The sequence below is a fragment of the Mobula hypostoma genome, chromosome 8 (assembly GCF_963921235.1).
Source record: "Mobula hypostoma chromosome 8, sMobHyp1.1, whole genome shotgun sequence".
Taxonomy (NCBI): domain Eukaryota; kingdom Metazoa; phylum Chordata; class Chondrichthyes; order Myliobatiformes; family Myliobatidae; genus Mobula; species Mobula hypostoma.
This window is the reverse complement of record NC_086104.1, coordinates 159,549,048-159,573,074: the sequence shown is the minus strand read 5'-3', so window position 1 is coordinate 159,573,074 and position 24,027 is coordinate 159,549,048. Positions and strand designations below refer to the sequence as shown.

The 24,027-nt window shown below is 43.7% G+C and overlaps 1 protein-coding gene across 1 annotated transcript in view; it reads left to right on the top strand.

The window, feature by feature from the left end:
- xpo7 (exportin 7) overlaps positions 1-24,027 on the top strand; it is a 182,787-nt gene that overhangs the window by 131,086 nt on the left and 27,674 nt on the right. Inside the window, exons 21-23 of the mRNA XM_063057234.1 lie at positions 3,504-3,611; positions 12,528-12,610; positions 16,862-17,076. Of these exons, the coding sequence (XP_062913304.1) occupies positions 3,504-3,611; positions 12,528-12,610; positions 16,862-17,076 (406 nt within the window). The remainder of the gene's footprint in view (positions 1-3,503; positions 3,612-12,527; positions 12,611-16,861; positions 17,077-24,027) is intronic.

Sequence of the window (24,027 nt, the reverse complement as noted above, 5' to 3'; positions counted from 1 at the left end):
ATGGGCCATTCTGCCCTACTCATCCCTGCTGTGCTAGTCCTAGTTACCACGTTTGATCAATATCCCTCTAAACCTTTCCTAACTTTTAAAAAAAAATAAAAGTTGTAATTGTTTCCACCTCTTCCAATTTGTCTGGCAGCTCATTCCAAATACCCACCATCTTGTTTATGGATGCCTCCCGAATTCCTTTTAAATTTTCCTTTCTCTCCTCAAGTCTGAGCCATCTAGTTCTAGACTTCTTTGGGAGAAAAAGTCTGTGGCCATTCACCTTATCTATGTGGCCCTCATGATTTTATATACCTCTATCAGATTATCCTATTGCTCCAGGAAGAAAAATGGCAGCAACGAGAAGAGAGCAAGGACTGGAATATGGGGTACTTAATGATGGATGCTGCTCTCTTATGGCAGCACTCCCTGTAGATGTGCCCCTGAATCTTGCGGCAATGTCCCCTAGTTCTAGTCTCACCTAACAATGGAAACAACTTTCCTACTATCTTATCTAACCCTTACAAAATTTTGTATGTTTCTATGAGATTCCATGTCATTCTTTTGAATTCCAGAGAGTATAGTCCCAGGCAACTCAATCTCTCCTCATGGGTTATCCCCTTCATCTCTGGAATCAACCTGGTAAACCTCCTCTGCACTGCCTCCAAAGCCAGTATATCCTTCCTCAAGTATGGAGACCAGAACTGCACACAGTAGTTCAGGTGCGGCCTCACCAGTACCCTGCACAGTTGCAGCATGACCTCCCTGCTCTTGAATTCAGTCCCTCTAGCAATGGAGTTGGAGGAAGTGTATTGGTTAACCAACAGAAGGCAGACAGTTGGTATAAATGGGTGTTTCTCCGGTTGGCAGTCAGTGGTGAGTGGGGTGCCGCAGGGATCTGGAGGAAGTAGGAAGTACCTGAGGGACATTCAGTGATGATCAATAAACCAATTGTTTAGAAACAAATGACCTTGGTGTGTCAGGGTTGGATATGTCTACACCCACACCACTCCCACCCCCAACACTTCTTCTCTGCCACATGTCCCACAGTGCTCCCATGGTGCTCCATGCTCGCCATTTCCAGCATCCTTTGCTCCTGCCAGATTTACAACTCGCTCTCCACTCCATGTTGACAAATGCACTACTGTGCAAAAGTCTTAGGCACCTTGGCTCTATCTATATATGTACATGCCTAAAAACTTTCACACAGTACTGTATGTTTTCATTTATTACCTTGAGATTCATTTTCTTGCAGGAAATTGCAGGGAAATAAAGAAATACAATAGAATTTATGAAAAATTATAAATAAACACTGACAAACAACAAATAGAAACATAGAAAACCTACAACACAATACAGGCACTTCAGCCCACAAAACTGTGCCGAACATGTCCTTACCTTAGAACTACCTAGGCTTTACCCATAGCCCTCTAATTTTCTAAGCTCCATGTAGCCATCCAGGAGTCTCTTAAAAGACCCTATCATTTCCGCCTCCACCACTGTTGCTGGCAGCCTATTCCACACACTCACCACTCTCTGAGTTTTAAAAAATAACCTACCCCTGACATCTCCTCTGTACCTACCTCCAAGCACCTTAAATTGGTCCACACGACCAATGCCTCTCATTATCTTGTATACCTCTATCAGGTCACCTCTCATCCTCTGTTGCTCCAAGGAGAAAAGGCTGAGTTCACTCAACCTATTCTCATTAGGCATGCTCCCCAATCCAGGCAATATCCTTGTAAATCTCCTCTGCACCCTTTCTATGGTTTCCAAGTCCTTCCTGTAGTGAGGCAAACAGAATTGAGCACAGTACTCCAAGTGGGGTCTGACCAGGGTCCTATATAGCTGCAGCATTACCTCTCAGCTCCTAAATTCAATCCCACGATTGATGAAGGCCAATGCTCCGTATGCCTTCTTAACCACAGAGTTAACCTGCGTAGCAGCTTTGAGTGTCCTATGGACTCGGACCCCAAGATCCCACTAATCCTCCACACTGCCAAGAGTCTTACTATTAATGCTATATTCTGCCATCATATTTGACCTATGTGCAAAAGATGACAAATTCATGGAAGTAATCAAAGTGAATTAATAATAATGAGTTGCAGAACTCTTGAAAATGAGTCAATAGGTTGTGGAATTAGTTCAGAGTTGAATATCCTCACTGGTTCAGGAGCCTGATGGTTGAGAGGTAATAACCGTTCCTGAACCTGATGGTGTGGGTCCTGATGGTTGAGAGGTAATAACTGTTCCTGAACCTGGTGATGTGGGACCTGATGGTTGAGGGGTAATAACTGTTCCTGAACCTGGTGGTGTGGGACCTGATGGTTGAGGGGTAATAACTGTTCCTGAACCTGGTGGTGTGGGACCTGATGGTTGAGGGGTAATAACTGTTCCTGAACCTGGTGGTGTGGGACCTGATGGTTGAGGGGTAATAACTGTTCCTGAACCTGGTGGTGTGGGACCTGATGGTTGAGAGGTAATAACTGTTCCTGAACCTGGTGATGTGGGACCTGATGGTTGAGGGGTAATAACTGTTCCTGAACCTGGTGGTGTGGGACCTGATGGTTGAGGGGTAATAACTGTTCCTGAACCTGGTGGTGTGGAACTAGCAAATAGCATTACCAAGTGGTGTGACGTCGATGCCTCACTCTATACTCTTGAGTTATAGCACTATGGGAGCTGTAGTGGTGGAGGCGTGAATATCTTCACTGATACTGCCCTGTGGAGAATTATCTGTAACTGTCCCGGGAGGAGTAGTCATCCTCAGTAGAATGTTGTCTTAACATTCCTTCCATGGGCAGTATTGCTGAAGACTGATCAAGTGGTTGTAAATTTGTTTGTGTGATCTTGCTATGCACTAATGTTTTCCATTTTGCCTTCATGTAAAGTAACAGTGCTGTAGCTGAGAGAGAGAGGAAGTGCTGCACAAGTACTCTCTAAAGTTCAAAGTAAATTTATTTGTCACGTGCATGTATGCTATCCATCTTACAGGCATTCACAGTAGAACAACGAAATACAATAGAATCAATGAAAACTGCACAAAGACTGACAGCGACCAATGTACAATAGACAAAAAGTGCAAAACACAATAAACAAACAAATAAATAAGTAACACTGGAACATGAGTTGTAGGATCCCTAAGAATACCAGACTTCCAGTCATTTGAATGCAAACAAAATTAATGCACTCTTTGTGTAATGGGTGAGTTGGAGGAACGGGACTTACTTCGCTGTTGTTGCTTTGTCACTTGGTATGTTCTGTGTTGTTCTGACGAATGTTGTGTGTGTGCTATTTTGGCACTGGAATGTGTGTCAACGCTTGCAGGCTAACCCCAGCACATCCTTGGTTGTGTTGGTTGTTCATACAAACAACAGATTTCACTGTGTGTTTTGATGTAGTTGTGACCTGGAGATCTTTGAATCTGAACTCCTTCCCCAGTAAGATATTGTGAATTTCCACTGATAGGTAGTCATAGAAATAATTCATGTGATTTCCTTAGCTTTCACTGGCCACAGTTATCCTGCCTACATGCCGATACTGCAGCGTGCGGTGGAACTCTGGTACCATGACCCGGCCTGCACTACGCCCATCCTCAAGCTGATGGCTGAGCTGGTCCACAACAGGTGATGTAACTCTTGAGTCTCCTGTTCATCAGGGTCTCACCAAGATGGCCTCTGCCTCATTTGTTACAGTATAGCTGCACAACATACAAAGACTCAGATCTCATCACTGGATAGGGAGTGAGCGAGGGCTTTTCCCTTTGGAGTGAAGGAAGATGAGAGGTGACTTGATAGAGGTGTACAAGATGATCGGGGAAATAGATCAAGTGGACATCTAGGCATTTTTTTTTCCAGGATAGAAATGGCTGATATAAGTGGGCATATGGGGAGGATGTCAAATGTAAGATTTTTACACAGTGAGTGGAATGTGCATCAAATGCACCTCAATGGCATTTAGCGTCTTTAACCAGAGAACTACTGTATTTAACAGAGAATGGGGGAGGGGGTGAATAACAGGGAGAGGAAAGGCATAATAACCTGGACAATCAAGTCTGAAAAGTAGGTGGAATAGGACTCGGTGCCAGATTTACAGATGGAATTAAATAAATCCTCAGTAAATGTATAGAAAACATCTGAAGGACTAGTCAGAAAAATCAGGGGAATGGAACAACTAAATAGCTCATTTATAGAGCTTGGTGTAGGCACAGTGAACTGAACCTGTGTGTGCTCTTTTTATGAGTTAAAGATCGTATTTCCTGAGTTTTGTCTCGAAGGTCAGACCTTGGTTTATCCTGTTGAAGTTCTGTGGCCCTGAAAGTCTGGGGGACAGGGCTGGTATTGTTACTAATGGTTGATTAGGACCTTGAGGTCCTATAATGAAGGCCAGTCTAGTGGATAAACCTAAATCAGAACACGCACACGTGTGCATACACGCATGCCAGCAGCCAATCCAGACATCGGAAGTTTGAAGAGGAGGGGACTTCTATCAGGTTCACTGCCCAAGGATAAACAGGCAGCAGCGGGTCATGGCAGCAAAAAAGAGCTTTGACCAACGACCTTTCGGCACTTGGGATTGATTAGCAAGAGCAGAGTTAAGGAAGGCAGGGGCAAATGCAGTGGCTGTTGTCGGAGTAGACACAGTCACAGTGGTAATCTTGAGGCTTTAAGTCTTCGAAGTTTCAGTCAGAGAAAGCAAAGGAAAGAAAAGCTCAAGTTTTTTACCTTTCCTTTATATCTGCTCAGCTAGGATAGTAGAGATGCCAGGCAGTGAAATGCTCCTCTTGCATGGTGTGGGAAGGCAGGGAGACCGTCAGTGTCCCTGACGACTGCACTGTGAGGAGTGCATCCAACTGCAGCTTCTAACAAACCGCATTAAGGAACTGGAGTTGTAACTGAATGAACTCCAGTTCATCTGGGAGGCTAAGGGGGTGATAGATAGGACATATTGAGAAGTAGTTACACCCAAGGTGCAGGACACAGGAAACTGGGTGGCGGTCAGGAAGGGAAAGGGATTAAAGACTCCTGTGGCCATCCCCCTCAACAACAGGTATATTGGATACTGTTGGGTGGAGGGGCAGACCTAACACAGGAAGATCACAGTGATCAGGTCTCCGGCACTGAGTCTGCTCTGTGACTCAGATAGGAAGGGGAGAGAAGAGGCATGCTGTGGTGATAGAGGGTTCATTCAGGGGAACAGAGAGCAGGTTCTGTGGGTGAGAAAGAGATTCCCAGTTGGTATGTTGCCTCCTGGGTACTAGGGTCTGGGATATCTTGGATTGAGTCTTCAGCATTCTTAAGTGGGAGGGTGAACAGCCAGAAGTCGTGATCCATGTAAGTACCGTACCAATGACATGGGTGGGATGAGTGATGAGGTTCTGCATAGGGAGTTCACGGTGTTAGGTGCAAAGTTAAAGGGTAGGACGTCCAGGGTTGTGATCTCATGATTGCTACCCGTGCCACGTGCTAGTGAGGTCAGAACTAAGAAAATTACACAATTTAAGTATGAACCTCCTTTATACTGGGCATCTCTAGAGATGAGGCTTGTTGGCCCCTCGCTAACAGCCGCCAGACTCAGCAGTCAGAAAGCCACCTTTCTCAGACTCTGTATGTATGCCTAGGGTCGATATGACTTGGGTCCTGCCAAACCCATGAGGTTGGAATGTCTCACCCACCTGAACCCTGATTTATGTGAGTACTGTGTACTTTATTGCCCCCATACAATTGCCCTGCTGCAATCGCATTGCTTCCTCAGCAGTACCTACCCCTCCCCCTGTCATCGTATCATTTTTTAAACTTTGCCACAAAGCCATCAATTCCATTATCTAAATCAATGACAAACAATGTGAAAAGTAGTGGTCCCAGTACTGACCCTTGAGGAACACCACTGGCAGCCAACCAGAAAAGGACCCCTTTATTCCCACTTGCTACCTCCTGCCTGTCAGCCATTCCGCTATCCATGCCAGTATCTTTCCTGAAACGCCATAGGATTTTATCTTGTTCAGCAGCTTCATGTGGCACCTTATCAAATGCCTTCTGAAAATCCAAGTAAATAACATTCATTGCCTCTCCTTTATCCTTAATAATAGACTCCAACACTTTCCCAACCATTGAGGTTAGGCTAATGAATTGGCCTATAATTTCCTTTCTTTTGCCTTCTTCCCTTCTTAAAGCATGGAGTGACATTTGCAATCTTCCAGTCCTCCAGGAACATGCCAGAATCAAGTGATTCTTGAAAGATCATGACCGATGCATCTGAAATCTTTTCAGCAATCTCTCTCAGGACCATGGGATGTAGTCCATCTGGTGCAGGTGACTTATCCACCTTAAGAGCTTTGAGTTTGCCTAGCACTTTTTTCTTTTGTAATAGCAATGGCACTCACTCCTGCTCCTTGACACTCACGGACCTCTGGCACACTGCTTGTGTTTTCCACAGTGAAGACAGATGCAAAGTACCCATTAAGTTCATCTGCCATTTCTTTGTCCCCCATTACTATCTCACCAGCATCATTTTCCAGTGGTCCTAGGATGGGTTTGCACATCCTCAAAAACAGCTCTGAACACCGGGTGAATGGGCAGGGTTTTCAGAAATCTCTCTCCAATTTTCTCCTTGCAGGCTCCCACTAGCCTCACCACAGTTGTAACAGACAATATTGGTCACTTCCATTTTCAAGGAACCCCATTCATTCGCAGCCCTGTGCTCAGTACGTCCCATCAGTGGGTTTGGCTTCCTTTTGGCTTTGTCGTGCTTGGTGAAGCAGCTGCCGTTATCAAGCGAGATACCCTGGCTCTCAATTCTTTAATGAAATCCTGTAAAACGCCCACCTGTGGAACATCAGGGGTTGCTTCAGCCACCGCAGCTGCTACTGAGGGCTGCCCTGCTGATGGAGACCTCCCGCATCTCCATCGCGTTTTTCTCCTCTCTTACTTCTCTGATCAGCTTAACAAATGAGGGAGAGGGACACATCTTACAAGACATCCGGAGGCTTGAAGCAATCGTGTCACATCACTGTACGACCTTTGGCACTTGGTCCATCCATTATTGATTCACATCAGCCAGCTGAGTGGCTTCTTTATGCCGCAAGCAAAGCAGCTGTCACCAAAAAAAAATAGGTAAAAAGTTTCTCCCCTTTCTCCTGGAACATGTGCCTAAACCCTGTCATAAGCTCCACTGGGCTTCCCAGCGTGTCAATAACGCTTGCCTGTAGCCTGCATCAGTAGCAAAGGGGTTCTGTACCTTCAAGGACCTCGCCACCTCAGCAGCCGGACCCTTTAAACTCTCTACTGGTAACTGTCTTTTCATGTTATCGGAGCACTGCCACTCATCCAGCATCTGAGAGGTCTGCTCCATCCAAGTCTCATATTCCTCCTCCCCCTCAGGGGTGAGCTTCACTCCTGAGAACATTCGCAGCCTACAATAACTTTGACCCTCTGCCAGTGCACTTTGCCACTTATCCACCAGGGACGTAATTGCCAATGCCAACTCAGAATTTTCACCACTTACTGGAGGACTCATTACACCTTTCACATCACACAACTACTTCCCCTCACTCTGAACTTGTCTTTAAAGTCTCCGCCCTCAGCTACAGGAAGCTCGGCTTCTAATTTGGCACCCTGGCCTACGCTCCCCCCTTCTCTGAAAGTACGAACGGCCCATGACCCTGCCTCTCCCAGAACACCAATGGTACCAAGCAGATGCACTCCAGTCACGTCTGAACTAAATTGACATCTTTGCTGGCCGTTTGGTCAAACTGCTGTTCCATGATTGTAACTTTCCCTAATACTTTAACGATACTTAAAACCCTAATCAACAATTCACCTGGGCTGCAAATATCTACCCTGCGTAGAACACAAGCCTTGGTTATGGATAATCTCTTTGAATCACACAAATGCTTAACCCCTGCAGTGTCCATAACCACGTATCTTAATCACTTCCCCGGATAATAGTCTAACACAGGCTTAAACACAAACCCACTTAATTAATTAGAGCAATTACACAGTATTCAATTATTTCAATCCAGGACGATAGCCCCTACAATGAAGCCCCTGTTTACTGGGCGTCTAGAGATGTGGCTCATTAGCCCCTTGCTAACAGCCACCAGGCTCATTGGTGAGAAAAGCACCTTTTTCAGACTCCGTATGTGTAGGGTCGATATGACTTGGGTCCCACCAAACCCGTGAGTTTGGGATGTCTCACCCACCTGAACCATAACTTGTGTGATACTGTGTAATTTACTGCCCCCATGCAATCACCCGTCGGCAAGAGAGAATAGATTGTACACTGCATACAATTTGTAAAGAAAGTATATTTATGAATGTTAACTTAACCAAGCAGTTATTAAAGAAAAGAAAGAAAAATAAAAAGAGCACATCATAATTTAACAGACAGGTTGGAGTTCAAATCTTCCAAAAGCTGTGTGTCTGATGTACTCGCAGCACCAACTACTATTCACCGATCCCTGATAGAATTCCCCCTTTTGGGCTCCATTGGATCCCGCATTCCTGCTGGATCGAATCCTATAGTCGGTTGTCTTGAGCTTCTTCTCTTCCAGCTCCCATCGAAAAAGACCTCGACCCACCTCAGTGTCCATCACAAAAACTTTTCCCCCTGCATTCTCTAGAACCTTTTCCCAGTTCCACCATCCTGATTGGATGACACAACATTCCTTAGCATCCCTTTCACGGTAAATCAAATAATACCAGAAGAACACACTGCTTCTACAGAAATACTATTACATGAAATACCCTCCAACATTGGCAGTAACATCTTTACCAGGGCATTACAGGTGGCTAAGGTGTTCTTGAAGGAGAGAGGACGTAAAATTTTTGGATCATTGGGCACTCTTCCAGGGAAGATGAACTTGAACTGGAGGGGAACTAATATCCTAGCAGGAACATTTGTCAGTGCTGCACAGTGATGTTTAAACTAGAGTTGCAGGAGGATGGGAACCAGAGTGCCAGACAGTTAGTGGAGAGGTGTGGAGGCAGGTATTGTTAAGACCTCAGACAAAGTTAGGAATCAAAAGTTCCAGCATGGTGTGACTACTGTCCTGAGCTGCCTGTATTTCAATGCAAGAAGTATCATAGGAAAGGCGGATAATAGTGCTGGAGATGAGGTAGTTGGTTGACAAACCAAAGCACTGTGCAGTGAGGAGAGGCTGTTGAAAGGGCATAATTGCAGTCAACAGGATGAGTTGCAATGTAAAAAGGTAGATGAAGTTGAAAAGGGTGAATACAGGACTGAAGAGGTTGTGTTTGAATGAGTGTAGTATACAGAATAAAGCACATGAACTTGCAGCATGGTTGGAGATTGCTAGGTATGATGTAGGCATCACTGAATCATGGCTAAAAGTTTATAGCTGGGAGCTTAACATCCAAGGATATACATTGTATCAAAAGGATACGCAGGAAGTCAGAAGGGGCGGCATTGCTCTGTTGGTAAAAAATGAAATAAAATCATTAGAGGTGACATAGGGTTGGAAGGTGTTGAATCATTGTGGATAGAGCTAAGGAACTGCAGGGGTAAAAAGACCCTAATGGGAGTTATATATAGACCCCACCCCCCAAACAGTTTTAAGGATGTGGCCCTCAAATTACCATAAGACCATAAGACATAGGAGCAGAAGTAGGCCATTCGGCCCATCGAGTCTGCTCCGCCATTTTATCATGAGCTGATCCATTTTCTCCTATTTAGTCCCACTTCCCTGCCTTCTCACCATAACCTTTGACACCCTGGCTACTCAGATACCTATCAATCTCTGCCTTAAATACACCCAATGACTTGGCCTCCACTGCTGCCCGTGGCAACAAATTCCATAGATTCACCACCCTCTGACTAAAAAATTTTCTTCGCATTTCTGTTCTGAAAGGGCGCCCTTCAATCCCGAAGTCATGCCCTCTCGTACTAGACTCCCCCATCATGGGAAACAACTTTGCCACATCCACTCTGTCCATGCCTTTTAACATTCGAAATGTTTCTATGAGGTCTCCCCTCATTCTTCTAAATTACAATGGGAAATAGAAAATGCATGCCAAATGGGCAATGTTACAATAGTCATGGAGGGCTTCAGTATGCAGGTAGATTGCGAAAATCAGGTTGGTATTGGATTATAAGAGGGGTATTCCAGAGTGCCTACGAGATGGCTTTTTAGAGCGACTCATGGTTGAGCCCACGAGAGGATCATCTATTCTGGATTAGGTGTTTTGCAGTGAACTAGAATTGATTAGAGAACGTAAGGTAAAAGAACTCTTTGGAGAAAGTGATCATAATATATTCAAATTCACCCTGAAATTTGAGAAGGATAAGCTACAGTCAGATGTATAAGTACTACAGTGGAGTAAAGGGAATTACAGAGGCATGAGAGAGGAGTTCGCCAAAATTGATTGGAAAAGAACACTGGCAGAGATGATGGCAGTGCAACAATGGCTGGAATTTCTGGAAGCAATTCAGAAGGCACAGGATATATACATCCCAAAGAGGAAGAAGTACTCTAAAGGAAAGATGACACAACAGTGGCTAACAAGATAAGTCAAAGCCAGCATAAATGCCAAAGCGAGGACATGTAATAGAGTAAAAAATAGTGGGAAGTGAGAGGATTGGGAAGCTTTTAAAAACTAACAGAAGGCAACTAAAAAGTCATTAAGAAGGTAAAGATGGAATACAAAAGTAAGATAGCCAATAATATTGAAGAAGATACCAAAGGTTTCTTCAGATATATGAAGTGTAGAAGTGGGACGTGAGTGAATATCAGACCCTGGAAAATGATGCAGGTGTAATAGACAATGTAATAGCAGACAAACTGAATGTATTTTGCATCTGTGTTCACTGTGGAAGGCACTAGCAGTATGGTGGAACTTCCAGGTGTTGGGGGTCATGAAGTTACCTGGACTGGATGATGTACACCCCAGGGTCCTGAAAGAGGTGACTGTAACAGTTGTGGAGGCATCAGTAATGATCTTTCAAGAATCGCTAGATTCTGGAATGGTTATGGAAGACTAGAAATTTGCAAATGTCTCTCCTCTCTTCAAGAAAGGAGAGAAGCAGAAAAATGGAAACTATTGGCCAGTTAGTCTGGCTTCAGTGGTTGGGAAGATGTTGGAGTCTATTATTAAGAATGAGTTCTGGGGTACTTGGAGGCACATGATAAACTAGGCCATAGTCAGCGTGGTTTCCTCAAGGGAAAATCTTGTCTGACAAATCTGTTGGAATTCTTTGAAGAAATAACACACAATAGACAAAGGAGAATTGGTTGACATAGTGTAGTTGAATTTTCAGAAGGCCTTTGCTGCAAATAAAACTGCTTAACAAGCTACAAGTTCATGGTATTACAGGAAAGGTTCTAGCATGGATAAAGCAGTGGCTGATTGGCAGGGGGCAAAGAGGGGGAATCAAGGGAGCCTTTTCTGGCTGGCTGCTGGTGACTAGTGGTGTTCCACAGGGGTCTGTGTTGGGACCAATTCTTTTTATGTCAGATATCAATGATTTGGATGATAGAATTGTTGCAAAGTTTGCAGAGATATGAAGGTAGGTGTAGGGGGCAGGTGGTTTTGAGGAAGTAGAGAGGCTACAGAGGGACTAAGACAGACGAATGGGCAAAGAAGTGGCAAATGGAATACAGTGTCAGGAAGTGTATGGTCATGCCCTTTGGTAGAAGGAATGGAAGGGTTGACTACTTTCTAAATGGAGAAAAAATATTTAAAAAAACTGAGCTACAAAGGGACTTGGGAATCCTTCTGCAGTATTCCCTAAAGGTTAGTTTGCAGGTTGAGTCTGTGGTGAGGAAGCCAAGTGCAATGTTAGCATTCATTTCAAGAGGACGAGAATACAAAAGCAAGGATGTAATGTTGAGACTTTATAAAGCACTAGTGAGGCTTCACTTGGAGTATTGTGAGCAGTTTTGGGCCCTTCATCTTTGAAAGAATGTGCTGAAACTGGAGAAGGTTCAAGGGAGGCTCACAGAAATAATTCCAGGATTGAAAGGCTTCTCATGTGGAGAGCACTTGATGGCTCTGGGCTGTATTCACAAGAATTCAGAAGAATGAGGGGTGACCACATTGAAACCTATCGAATGGTGAAAGGCCTTGATAGAGTGGATGGGGAGAGGATGTTTCCTGTGGTAGGAGAGTCTAAAGACCAGAGGACAGAGCCTCAGAATAGGGGGACATCCTTTTAGAACAGAGATGAGGAGGAATTTCTTTAGCCAGAGAGTGGTGAATCTGTGGAATTCTTTGCCATAGGCAGCTGTGGAGGTCAAGTCTTTATATATATTTAAGGCAGGAGTTGATAGATTCTTGATTGGTCAGGGTATGAAGCGATATGGGGAAAGCAGGAGATTGGGGCTGAGAGAAAAAGTGGGTCATGATGAAATGGCAGAGCAGACTCGATGAGCCAAGTATCCTAATTCTTCTCCTATATCTTGTGGTCTTCCTTCTTAGTGCAACGGTGCAGTGGAAATTGTGTTGTGGTTCATCGCGGCTGTTGCTGTGATTTACCACCACACATTGCAGCATCTCCGATCTGAGCTCTCTGTATCCTGTTTGCAGGTCTCAGCGGCTGCAGTTTGACGTATCTTCCCCAAACGGCATCCTGCTTTTTCGAGAGACCAGTAAAATGATTACAACCTATGGTGAGTGTTGTTCACTTCATTCCTCTCCAATTATTCTTTTACCACTGTTTGTTTTCAGAAAATTCTCAAAGAAAGGTGTTGGTGGTACGGGTCTACTTTGGAACACTTTGGATATATCCAGAGCTGCAAGCATATGTTGCCTTCTAGCTCCCTTGCCCATTGAACTGAGGAACAGCTCTCAGTGCCTGATTACTGCGGAAGGCAGGATGACAGGAAGTGTGATCTCTTTTTGAATGCACTTCATTTTTCCTCTACGCCTGTTTTAATTCCTGCAAGGGAAGTTTGGGTTGGAGGAGTGGAATAGGGCAGGACCAATTGTTCTAAGTAAATTTATTATCAAAGTATGTACAGTTGCAAGAAAAAGTTGGTCAACCCTTTGCAAATTACCTGGCTTTCTCCCTTAATTACTCATAAACTGTGGTTTGACCTTCATCTACCTCACAATAATAGACAAACACAATCTGCCTGAACTAAAAACACAGAAAGAATTGTACTTCTCATTAATACCGAGTATACCATTTAAACAATCAGTCTCGCTTACTGAACCTCTGGAGTAATGACTTCTACAAAATCTCTTTGGAGTCAGGTGTTCCAGACAATGAGATGAGATGTAGAGGTGCCCTGCTCTACAAAAAAGACACACAAAGTCAAGTTACTGACAGAGCTAGCTCTTCTCAAGGAAGATCTGTTTATGTCCATCATGCGTCAACCAAAACAACTTTCAGAGGACCTTAGAAGAATTGCGGAGATGCATGAAGCTTAAAATAGCATTTCTAAAGACCTGAGTGTCCATAAGTCCACAGTAAGAGAAATTGTCTATAAATAGAGGAAATTTAGTACTATTGCTACCCTCCCTAGGAAAGGGCATCCTGCAAAGATCACACCAAGAGCTCAATGTACTATGCTGAAGGAGATGAAAAAGGGTAACAGCAAAAGACCTGCAGAAATCTCTAGAACTTGCTAAAGTCTCTGTTCATGTGTCCACTATAAGAAATAACACTGAACAACAATGGTGTTTATGGAAGGATACCACAGAATAAACAACTGCCTTCCAAACAAAAAATACTGCATGTCTCACGTTTGCGAAAGACTACCTGGATGTTCCACAACGCTTTTGGGACATTGTTCTGTGGACAGTGGGACAAAAGTTGAACTTTTTGGCAGAAAAGAGCACACTGCTATGTTTGGGGGGGAAAGGGCACTGCACACCAACACTGAAACCTCATTCCAACTGTGAAGCGTGGTGGAAGGAGCATCATGGTCTGGGGCTGCTTTGCTGCCTCAGGGTAGTGGTCCATCGCCTGAAGCTTAATAGGAGTTGGATGAGACAACAAGACAATGATCTGAAACACAAGAGTAAATCAACAACAGAATGATTTTTAAAAAAAGAAAATTTGTGTTTTGGAATGGTCAAATCAGAGTCCGGACCTTAAACCAATTGAGATGCTACAGGAAACGTTTAGTGGAGGTTATTGCTGCTAAAGGAGGTTCTACCAGTTATTACATACAAAGTTTCACATACTCTTTCCAGCCTGAACTGTGAATGATTAAACAATGTGTTCAAAAAGACATGAAAAGTACAATTGTTTGTGAGTTATTAGTGTTGGCAGATTGTGTTATTGTGATTTAGATGAAGATCAGACCACATCTTATGAGTGATTAATGCTGAAAACCAGGTAATTACAAAGGGTTCACCAGCTTTTCTTGCAACTGTATATGTTGCCATCTATTATCCTGAGATTCATTTTCTTACAGGCATTCACAGTGGAACCAGTAAATGTAACAGGGGTTCAATAAAAACTACACACACAGACTGACAAATAACCAAACTGCAAAAGAAGACAAACTGCAAAAAAAAGAACAATAATGATAGAACATAGAAATTTATGGCACATTACAGGCCATTCAGCCCACACTGTTGTGCCGACTATGTAACCTACTCCAGAGAATGCCTAGAATTTCCCTAGTGCATAGCCCTCTATTTTTCTAAGTTCCATGTACCTACCTAAGAGGCTGTATCCGCTTCCACAACCGCCAGTGCATTCCACGCACCCACCACTCTCTGTGTGAAAAACTTACCCCTGCCATCCCCTCAGTACCTACTTCCAAGCATCTTAAAACTGTTCCCCCTCATGTTAGCCATTTCAGCCCTGGGAAAAAGCCTCTGGCTATCCACATGATCAATGCCTCTCATCATCTTCTACACCTCTATCAGGTCAGCTCTCATTTTCCATTGCTCCAAGGAGAAAAGGCCAAGTACCCTCAATTTATTCTCATAAGGTATGCCCTTCAATCCAGGCAACATCCTTGTAAATCTCTACACTCTTTCTATAGTATCCACATCCTTCCTATGGTGAGGTGACTAGAACTGAACAGGGTACTCCAAATGGGGTCTGACCAAGTTCTTATATAGCTGTAACATTACCTCAGGGCTCTTGAACTCAATCCCACGGTTGGTGAATGCCAACACACCATACGCCTCCTTAACAACACTGTCAACCTACGCAGCAACTTTGAGTGTCCTATGGACATGGACCCCAAGAACTCTTAGATCCTCCACACTGCCAAGAGTCTTGCCATTTATATTATATTCTGTCTTCAAATTGGACCTACCAAAATGAACCACTACTACTATGTTGACTCAGGCCTAGGGGGCCGGCGTTAGGCAAAATGAACCACTTCATTCTTATCTGGGTTGAAGTCCATCTGCCACTTCTCAACCCCGTTTTGCATCCCATCAATGTCCCACTGTAACCTCTCACAACCCTCCAGACCAACCACAATGCCCCCAACCTTTGTGTCATCAGCAAACTTACTAACCCACCCTTCTACTTCTTCATCCAGGTCATTTCTAAAAATCACGAGATCACAATCAGAACAAATCCCTGCGGAACACCACTAGTCACCGACCTCCATGCAGAATACAAACCATCTACAACCACCCTTTGCCTTCTGTTGGCAAGCCAACTCTGGATCCACAAAGCAAGGTCTCCTTGGATCCCATGCCTCTTTACTTTCTGAAGGAACCTTGCATGGGGAACTTTATCAAGTGCCTTATTGAAATCCATATACACTACATCCATAATAATTAATATTACAGGATAAACAAGCAGGAACAATTTATTTAATAGATATAGCCATTCCAAACACACATGACATACAAAAATCAATTAATGAAAAACACCATAAATATGCTAAATTAAAAAAGGAAATTGTAAGACATGGAATTTAGAATTTATTTAAAATCTTATATCCATCCCACAAATCGTTGCGTTATGACTCCATTTGGAACATGAACAGGGTATACATTGTCCCAATAGTAATATCTACAACTGGTATCATTCCAAAAGCACTACACAATAGCAGTAAACAATTAGGGCTACACAGTAATATCTATGTAAATCATCAAAAAGCTACAATACTAAACACCACTAGAATAGCCTGAAAGTTCCTAGCAATTGAGAAATGAGTGTGCTTGGCTCTGCCCATATCTCAGAGTTTTACCACCTTGAGCTGAGAACAAATTAATAATAATAATTAGTAAATACATTATACTGAGAACATGAATTGTATAGTCCTTGAAAGTGAGTCAGGTCATTGTTGAGTTACTCACGCTGGTTCAAGAGCCTGATTGTTGATGGATATTAAATTTCTGAACATGGTGGTGTGGGACCTAAGGCTCCTGTGCTTCGTTCCTGATGGTGGTAGTGAGAAGAGAGCATGGCCTGGATGGGAGAGGTTTCCTTAAAGCAGGGGTTCCCACCTGAGGTCCATAGACCCTTTGTTTAATAGCACTGGTCCACGGCATAAAAAAGGTTGAGAACCCCTGCCTTAGAGGCAGAGATCAGATTTCAGAATTGCCTGAGTACTGAGCTTTTTGTTTTGTTCTGCATTAGTTCTTCTGTCTCTTGCGCCTTCCTTCAGTAGCTTCCTGCTGTCACCTTGGAAAATGCCTCACATTTACCAAGCGCTGTTGTGTATGATGATCTACACTGGCAGGTGGGCTACGATGAGCTATCAGCACATGCTTTCTTGTGGCATTGTTACTGAAGGCTCCAAGGACTTGTGTAACTACGGCAGTGCTTCAGCCTCAGACTGTGGTTGTTCATCTGAACTCCGATTAGGGACTTGATGGTGAACTCTGTGTAGGAGTCACCATGTTCTACGAAAGGGGGAGGCTGGTTTAACCATCCTAATGCAACAGCTATAGTTGTCATACGGCTCATTACTGGTTTATTTATATTTGAACAGGTAACCGGATCCTGACCCTGGGAGAGGTACCCAAGGACCAAGTTTATGGGCTGAAGTTGAAAGGGATTTCTATATGCTTCTCCATGTTGAAGGCAGCTCTTAGTGGCAACTACGTGAATTTTGGTGTCTTCCGTCTCTATGGTGACGATGCCCTCGACAACGCTTTGCAAACATTTATTAAGCTCCTGTTGTCGATCCCCCACAGTGATCTACTGGTGAGTGATTTCACTCTGCTGGCCTCTCCTTCCAACATTGTCTTGTAGGGATGTATTCTTCACAAGATGGTGTTTGAGAGCAGAACAAGTGGCACAGGCCAGATAGCTGAGGCCACAGAGCACCTCTTGTTTAAGACAGCCCTGAGAAACATAGAAAACCTGCAGCACAATACAGGCCCTTCGGCCCACAAAGCTGTGCTGAACGTGTCCCTACCTTAGAACTACCTAGGCTTTACCCATAGCCCTCTATTTTTCTAAGCCCTATGTAGCCATCCAGGAGTCTCTTAAAAGACCCTATTACTCCCACCTCCACCGCCGCTGGTAGCCCATTCCACTCACCACTCTCTGCATAAAAAAAATAACAACTTACCCCTGACATCTCCTTTGTACCTACACCAAGCACCTTAAAACTATGCCCTCTCGTGCTAGCCATTTCAGCCCTGGGAGAAAGCCTCTGACTATCCACACGGTCAATGCCTCTCATTATCTTATACACCTCTATCATCCTCTGTCGCTCCAAGGAGAAAATGCCAAGTTCACTCAACCTATTCTCATAAGGCATGCTCCCCAATCCAGGCAACATCCTTGTAAATCTCCTCTGCACCCTTTCTATGGTTTCCATATCCTTCCTGTAGTGAGGCAGACAGAACTGAGCACAGTACTCCAAGTGGGGACTGACCAGGGTCCTATACAGCTGCAACATTACCTCTCGGCTCTCAAACTCAATCCCACGGTTGATGAAGGCCAATGCACCATAGGCTTCTTAACCACAGAGTCAACCTGCGTAGCAGCTTTGAGTGTCCTATGGACTCGGACCCCAAGATCCTTCTGATCCTCCACACTGCCAAGAGTCTTACCATTAATGCTATATTCTACCATCATATTTGACCTACCAAAATGAACCGTCTCACACTTATCTGGGTTGAACTCCATCTGCCACTTCTCAGTCTAGTTTTGCATCCTATCAATGTCCTGTTGTAACCTCTGACAGCCCTTCACACTATCCACAACACCCCCAACCTTTGTGTCATCAGCAAAATTACTAACCTATCCCTCCACTTCCTCATTCAGGTCATTTATAAAAATCACAAAGAGTAGGGGTCCCAGAACAGATCACTGAGGCACACCACTGGTTACTGACCTCTATGCAGAATATGACCCGTCTACAACCACCCTTTGCCTTCTGTGGGCAAGCCAGTTCTGGATCCACAAAGCACAGTCCCCTTGGATCCCATGCCTCCTTACTTTCTCAATAAGCCTGGCATGGGGTACCTTATCAAGTGCCTTGCTGAAATCCATAAACACTACATCTATGGCTCTATCTTCATCAATGCGTTTAGTCACATCCTCAAAAAATTCAATCAGGTTGATAAGGTATGACCTGCCTTTGACAAAGCCATGCTGACTATTCCTAATCATATTATGCCTCTCCAAATGTTCATAAATCCTGCCTCTCAGGATCTTCTCCATCAACTTACCAACCACTGAAGTAAGACTCACTGGCCTATAATTTCCTGGGCTATCACTACTCCCTTTCTTGAATGAGCAAACAAGATCTGCAACCCTCCAATCCTCTGGAACCTCTCCCATCCTCATTGATGATGCAAAGATCATCGCCAGAAGCTCAGCAATCTCCTCCCTCGCTTCCCACAGTAGCCTGGGTACATCCCGTCCGGTCCCGGTGACTTATCCAACTTGATGCTTTCCAAAAGCTCTAGCACATTCTCTTCCTTAATATCTACATGTTCAAGCTTTTCAGTCCACTGCAAGTAAGTACCTCCACTATTTCCTCCGGTTCCTCACACTTCCAGTGTCACACTTGATTGGTCCTTGCTGGACCCTTTTTGATTGTGATTTCTTTGTTGTTCCCAGTGACATAGGTACTTTAACAGGACACAGAAGAGTACAAGCCCTTCAGCTCACGATGTTGTGCCGACCTTTTAACCTACTCCAAAATTAATCTAACCCTTTCCTCCTGTATAGCCCTCCATGTTTTCTTGATCTATCTGCCTGTCTGAGAGTTTAAATGCCCCTAATATATCTGCCTTTACCACCACCCATGGCAGCATGTTCCATGTACCTACCACTCAGTATATTTTTAAAAAAAGCTATCTCTAAAATCGCGCCCATACTTTCCTCCAATCATCTAAAATTATGTCCTCTTGTATTTAACATTTTCACCCTGAGAAAAAGTCTCTGTCCACTCTGTCTATGCCTCTTATCATCTTTTATACCTCTATCATGTCACCTCTCATCCTCCTTTGCTCCAAAGAGAAGAAAAAACTGTTCATTCAACCTGTCTTCATAAGACATGCTCTCTAATCCAGGCAACATCCTGGTAAGTCTCCTCTGCACCCTCTCTAAAGCTTCCACATCCTTTTTATAATGAGGTGACCAGAACTGAATACCCCAAGTGTGGTCTAACCAGCTACAACATTACCTTGTGGGTGTTGAACACAATTGCCCTGACTGATGAAGACCAGCACAGCTTCTTAGCCACCCTATCAACTTGCACAGCAACTTTGAGGGGTCTATGAACATGGACCCCAATATCCCTCTGTTCCTTCTGTAAGCTATTGATTTCCCAATGCCAAGGTATGACATACAACATGGTGCCTGAATTCCACTCAGCATAGAACAGTACAGCACAGGAACAGACCCTTCGGCCCATAACGCTGTGCTGAACCAGTTAGATCATCAAGACCTGTGTGGTTGAGTGTGTGTCTATGAGAACATGCTGGACATGCCCAAACCAAAAGACATGGATGAACCAGGAGGTTCATAGTCGGCTGAGGGCTAGATTTCTGGCAGTAAAGTCCAGTGATCCAGACCTATACAAGGTCAGTGGACAACCTACGGAAGGCTATTTCAAAAGCGAAAACAATTTAGATTGAAGTTACAGACGGAGTCAGATGTACGTTAGCTCTGACAGTGTTTGCAGGCTGTTACTTCCTAACATCATGAATGGCTGTGATGCTTCACTCCCAGATGAGCTTAAAGCCTCATGTGCATGCTTTGAAAGGGAGAATAAAACTACACCTGTGTGAATCCCTGCAGCATCTGGTTACCCTGTGATCTCTGTCTCAGAGACCAACATCAGAACATCTTTCAAGAGGGTGAACCCTCACAATGCATCAGGTCCTGATGGTGTACCTGGTAGAGCGCTGAAAACATGTGCCAACCAACAGACCACGTTCAAGGACATTTTCTTTCTCTCAGTACTGCACTCGGAGGTTCCCACCTGCTTCAAAAGGGCAACAATCAAACCAGTGCCCAAGAAGAGCAGGGTGAACTGACTCAACGACTATTGCCCAGTGGCACACAGATCTACCATGATGAAATGCTTTGAGAGGTTTGTCATGGCCAGAATCAACTCCCGCCTAAGCAAGGACCTGGACCCTCTGCAATTTGTCTATTGCCACAACAGGTCTCCAGCGATTGCAATTATAGACTTCCTCACTGTGAGACTGCTGTCTGTGTGGATGGAAAATAACATCTCCGCGCTGGCAATCAACACTAGTGCACCTCAAGGATGCGTGCCTAGCCCACTGTTCTACTCTACACCCATGACTGTGTGGCTAGGCACAAATTCCATCTATAAAATTGCCGATGACACTACTCTTTGGTGACGAGAAGACATACAGGGGTGAGATAGATCAGCTGGTTGAGTGGAGTCACAACAACAAAAACCTTAGACTCATCGTAAGTAAAACCGAGGGATTGATTGTGAACTTTAGGTGAGGGAACACACACCAGTCCTCATTGAGGGATCAGAAGTGGAAAGGATGGGAAGTTTCAAATTTCTGGATGTCAGTATCTCTGAAGATCTGTTTTGGGCCCAAACATATTGATGCATTGTGAAGAAGGCATGACAGTGGCTATATTTCATTAGGAGCTTGAGAAGACTTGGTATATCACCAAAGACTCTCAAATTTCTACAGTTGGAGAGCATTCTAATAGGTTGCATCACTGTGTGGCATGGAGGGGGCCACTGTACAGGACTGGAAAAAGCTGCAGAAAGCTGCAAACTCAGACAGCTCCATCATAGGCACTAGCCTCCCCAGCATCCAGAACGTCTTCAAGGAACAATGCCCCAAAAAGGAGGAAACCATCATTATGAATCCCCATCACCCAGGACATGTTCTCATTGCTGCCTTTGATGAGGTACAGGAGTCTGAAGACACACACTCAACATTTCTTCCCCTCCGCCATCAGATTTCTGAATTGACAATGAACCCATGTACACTATCTCTGTATGTTTTTCTTTTTTTTATTTTGATTGCTTTTTGCACTATTATTTGGAGTGTGTGTGTGTATTTTTTTTTGTAATTTATAGTTTGTTTTATTAAGTTTTGCAGCATAGTGCTACCACAAAACAACTAATTTCATGACATATACCATGAAAAACCTGATTCAGATTCAGAGATCAGTAATCAAATGACCAACCAAGCTAATCTCTTCTGTCTACACAATGACTATATCCTTCCATTTCCCTCACATTCATGTGCCTATCTAAATGTTTTAACAGTCCCTAATGTATCTGCCTTCACCACCACCCCAGGCAACCAGCATTCTCGGAGAAAGAGAGCTTGCCCCTCACATCTTTAAATAGACCCCCCTCTCACCTTAAATGTGTACCCTCTGGCATTGGACAGTTCAATCCTGGGGAAAAGTACACCATCTGCCTACACTGTCTATGCCTTTCATATTCTTGTAAACCTTTATCAGGTCTCCACTCAGCATATGCCACTCTGGAGAAAATAATTCAGGTTTCTCCAACCTCTTGTTATAGCACATGCCCTCTAATCCAGGTAACATTCTGGTAAATCTCTTTTGCATCCTCTCCAAAGCCTCGACAGCCTTCCTATGTAATACTCCAGATGTGACTTAACTAGAGTTATATAAAGTTCTCATTACCATCTCATTTTTGAAAATGCCTCGATATAGAAAGGCAAGCGCGCCATAATCCCTTCTTAACCACCCTATTAGCACTTTCAGGGAGCTATGGACTTGGACCTGAAGATCCTATGCCTGTCCCTCTATACCTTAACAGTATAAATTCTCTTTACATTTGACTTGCCAAAGTGCAACACTACAAATTTGTCGGTGTTAAACTTCATCTGCCACTCCATTATATTAAAATTTGTAAAACATTGGATTAATGTCTGGAGGGTGAAGTGACAATTTAATTCTTTCTGAACTCTTAGCGTGTGGGGTCTGTATGGCTGTTAGTAGGTAATGTTTGCACCGTGTCTGTACAGTGTAAACACTGTTAATGTCTGTAGAATGTTTACGTTTAGCAGCTAGATTCTTTCTTCGTCATGCACAATTAACATGAGGAACAGAAAGAGCATACAACAAAGCAAAAATTAGTGGGAAAATAGAGGATTGGGAAGTTTTTAAAAACCTACAGAGAGCAACTAAAAAAAATCATAAGGGAAAAGATAATCTATGAAAGCAAGCTAGCAAATAATATCAAACTGGATGCTAAAAGTTTTTTCAAGTATGTTAAAAATAAAAGAGAAATAATGGTGGGCAAGGAGATGGCTGATGAACTAAATGGGAATTTTGCATCAGTCTTCACTGTGGAAGACACTAGCAGTATGCCTAATGTTGTAGTGTGTGAAGGAAGAGAAGTGGGTGCAGTTACTGTTACAAGAGAGAAGGTGCTCAAAAAGCTGAAAGACCTAAAGGTACATAAGTCACCCAGACCAGAGGAACTGCACCCTACGGTTCTTAAAGAGGTAGCAGTAGAGACTGTGGTAGCATTAGAAATGATCTTTCAAATATTATTGGACTCTGGCATGGTGCCAGAGGACTGGAAAATTGCATATGTCACTCCACTCTTTAAGAAAGGAGGAAGGCAGCAGAAAGGAAATTATAAACCAGGTAGCCTGACCTCAGTAGTTGGGAAGATGTTAGAGTCAATTGTTAAGGATGAGGTGATGGAGTACTTGGTGACACAGGACAAGATAGTACAAAGTCAGTGTGGTTTCCTTCAGGGAAAATCCTGCCTGATGAACCTGTTGGAATTCTTTGAGGAGATTACAAGTAGAATAGATAAAGGGGATGCAACATGTTGCATATTTGGACTTTGAGAAGGCCTTTGACAAGGTGCCACACATGAGGCTGTTTACCAAGTTAAGAGCCCATGGTATTATAAGAAAGTTACTAACATGGTTAGATCATTGGCTGATTGGTAGGAGGCAGCGAGTGGGAATAAAAGGATCCTCTTCTGGTCGGCTACCAGTGACTAGTGGTGTTCCGCAGGGGTCAGTGTTGGGACCACTTCTTTTTATGCTGTATATAAATGATTTAGATGATGGAATAGATGGCTTTGTTGCCAAGTTTGCACAGGATATGAAGATTGGTGGAGGGGCAGGTAGTGTTGAGGAAGCAGGTAGGATGCAGAAGGACTTAGATTAGGAGAATGGACAAGAAGTGGCATCAAACATTACGGGAAGAAGGCCAGGAACTGGGGTTGAGGAGGAGAAGAAAAAAAAGGATCAGCCATGATTGAATGGCGGAGCAGACTCGATGGGCCAGATGGCTTAATTCTGCTTGTATGTCTTATGGTTTTGTGTCTGTTAATGACTAAATGTCAATTTGGCTCGATGGATTTTTTTTTTGGATTTTGGCTTATCACTTATATGTAATATTAATGCCCTTTTTTTAAATCCAAAGGAATGTGGCCAAAACATTAGTGAACTAATAGATTAGACATTGTAACGGTTACTCCTCATCCATTAGTTCACGGGTGTTTTGGACACAATAATTATGAGGGTATGCTGAACACTGTTAATGGACCTTCTCCAAAGTCACGACATCCTTTCTAGAGTGGGATACCAGAATGGTGGGCAATACTCCAGATGTGGCCTAACTAGAGTTTTATAAAGCTGCAACATAACCTCCTAACTTTTGAGTTCAATGCCTCGACTAGTAAAGTCAAGC